The following is a 3068-nucleotide window of genomic DNA, read 5'->3' on the forward strand; positions in this document are numbered from 1 at the left end:
TTAATTATCTTGTGGCAGTGAGCCGGGTCCAGTCGCCGCAGCAGCAGCAGCCCATTTGCGAGAATGGGGTGGAATCCTTGGAGTCTTCGCCGGACTGCGGATGATAATAATAATTTGTGCGACTGGGTGGGAACCGCCGTGCGCAGTGGGAACCCATCGCGCGCCGGCAGAACCCAGTAGATCACAGATCATAGTGAGTTATGATTTCTCCGATGATCGGACGACCTTTCTCGGGAGTGAGAGGGAAGGGTCATTAATTTCAGATTTTGCGGAATGAGATACTTGTAATTGAACGCTTCATTCGATGGTTTGGTCCTTTGCATATGATAAGTTACGAGACGAATTTGCATTCACTTCTCGACGATCAAGAAACAATGTAAACGGTTCATAATTATGATAAACTTTTGATATTTTGAATCGGAGTTAAATGAGAAGAGAGAGGAGCGGTTGATAGCGTGACATAAATAATGGACGTTCTTTATAATATTTAATTTTTATTTCATTAAACTTACTTCTTTCTACACCACAAATCTAACCACCCACTTCACCCCCTTCTACTTCCAGTGAATCGACCGAAGGGACAGCACTCGGCACCCCGCGGAGGCCCACCCCGGTCCTGGACCAACGCCGAACTGACCGAAGCGCTGCAGCACGTGTGGAACAAAAAGATGACCACCAGCCAGGCGTCGCGGATATTCGGCATCCCGTACAACTCCCTGCTCATGTACGTCCGGGGAAAGTACGGCAAAAGTCTCAAGCTGGAACAACTGCGAAAGGATTGCATCAGTGGGCCCCCGATCGAACTGCTCCAGATGGGAATGAACAACAACAACAAGGACAAAAAGGACGGCCAGGATAAGGACATGCCGCTGCATCACCCGGGCGGTAATCCGAACGGAAGTGGTAACGGAAGCGGGTCGGACCAACGGGGCCCCCGATCGGCGTCCTCCGAACCGGAACTGCTGTCCAGTCCCAATGCCCTGTTTAATCCGTTCCCACCCGGGTTCTATCCGGACTTTCCCGGTGGCTTTCCGGGACTGCCCCTCAGTATGCTGAATCTCCTGCCTCCGGATCGGCACCATCCCGGTGCGCACCAGCTTCCGATGAGCATCGACGAGGACTGCAAGAGCGACCGATCGAAGCAGTCCATGGACGATGACTTCCCACAACCGTTGGCACTGAATCGGTCCTCCGCCCTGAGTGGATCCGGGGCGGGTAGCGGCGGTTCGGATCGGGGGTTGGATGGACCCCCCACCGACAGTCGACGGGAGATATACCAACAGAACGGACAGGACTAATATATGTACTTTCTTGACCGACTCAAGGCAATGCCGCGGTATCCCAAGTGGGTAGGTTGAGAAAGGTAGCGAAAGGGAATCGAGAGGCGAAAGCGCGGGAGAAACAGAGTGAAGAGTGAGAAAAGCAACAAACAACTTTCGGCTGTGTGATACAAATTGATGACGCGATGAACGTCGACAAAGCTCCGAGCAAAGTGCGCGCCAGCCCCTACTTTATCGATGTGGTTGGTGTCCGGGGAATGAGAAAGCTGGCCGCCAGTACGGTTGACGACGACGGCTGGAGCGAATGAGCCACTGCATGTCGACTAAGCTTCGGCGGCGGCGGCAGCAAAAGCTGCACAAATTAAACAGAGAGCAAAAACAACAAACGAAAACGTGATAGCGGTTAGGTTTTATGTTAGTTCGAATGATTCCTAATGATTTTATTTCTTTGTTTTATTAATGGTATATTAGTTCAATCATTATTTAAATGCAATGTTATAGTAGAACGAATGCAATATTTTATTTTTGTAATGAGAAACTGTAAAATATTTTATTTTATTACGATTAGTGAGCAAGCAAAAATATGCAAGTTAAATCCTTTGGGGCAATATTTATACTCGAAAAATTGTGCGAATAGAGCAAAATAGGTTTAGTTTCGTGTCTTTTATGATAAGTTCAGTGAGATGGTGCTTTATGGAATATAAGTTTTAGTTCTTACTTGCGAAAGCCAAACACACCGACCGATAACTAAAAGAGAAAAACAAATGCAGTGAAAGCAACACAATGACAGGTCTCTTTCAGCAAACTGAAGAGAACATCCACAAACACGAAAAACAATAGAACTACTAAACGTAAGAAATGAACAAACGTGCTTCCTGAGTATATAAGTTAAAGTATAAGTTTTAAAATCCAATCTACAGTGAAACTATAGGCAGAGAAACGAATGCGACACAGATCTAACTGAGATAAGTAGCTGGAAAATAGATGGTACAGGACAACCACACACAAACACACATAAACAAACGAAAGAAGGAATCTACTTAACTACGTATAACAATAGCTAATTTATTTATGAAATCATAACTAAGTAAACGCAAGCATCACACAACGCTGATGTCATAGTAGGAGCAGTATATTTTGGTTACGTTTAGTTTCCATTGTAGCATAATTTTTATTTTTGTTAAACAATTTGATAGTGGATATCATTTCGAGCTGCTATGATTTGTGTATATTCCATTATTTACTCTTTTCCGCACCACCAGCGTACTTCCAAGAAGAAGCAAACGGGAAAAAAACAACAAACGATACAGTATTAATCAAATAAATACAGCAATTTTACACAACTTCGATTTTTTGGTTTTGTTTTATTTCTTTATTTGAACGATCACCCCTACCCATGACAGCCACATATAATCAATAAAAGACTGATATTTCCCTTTTTTGTTTCGATTTTTGTTTGTTTTTGAAGAAACTTTTCCTCAGTTATTTTCTTTTCGATATTTTTTTCTGAAATAGTAAACGAAATAGCCAAGCGTAAGTTGAAAGGCCAACCAAAGCAAAAATACATTCGATTTATGTATCAGTGTTACACATGTAGGGTAAACGTCATAATTAGGCATGGAAAACACGACTACATCATCAACTACAGCAAAACTACCAACAGATACTGAAATAAAAAAATATCGCGAAAACGGGCCGTAGTCGCTACCATAGTATAGGGCAGTAGCAAACAAAAGAAAACAAACACAGTTGCAAAACTGGAAACTGAAATGGAACTAATTTTAACTC

At 43.4% G+C, this 3068-nt stretch overlaps 1 protein-coding gene across 1 annotated transcript; it reads left to right on the forward strand.

Moving 5' to 3' along the window:
- Positions 1-78: 78 nt before the first annotated feature.
- LOC134204093 (protein jim lovell-like) lies at positions 79-2629 on the forward strand. Its single transcript, XM_062678923.1, has 2 exons — positions 79-193; positions 565-2629. Coding segments are annotated over exons 1-2 (735 nt in total). The 5' UTR covers positions 79-192; the 3' UTR covers positions 1299-2629.
- Positions 2630-3068: the final 439 nt, after the last annotated feature.

The sequence above is a fragment of the Armigeres subalbatus genome, unplaced genomic scaffold, assembly GCF_024139115.2.
Source record: "Armigeres subalbatus isolate Guangzhou_Male unplaced genomic scaffold, GZ_Asu_2 Contig392, whole genome shotgun sequence".
Classification (NCBI taxonomy): Eukaryota; Metazoa; Arthropoda; class Insecta; order Diptera; family Culicidae; genus Armigeres; species Armigeres subalbatus.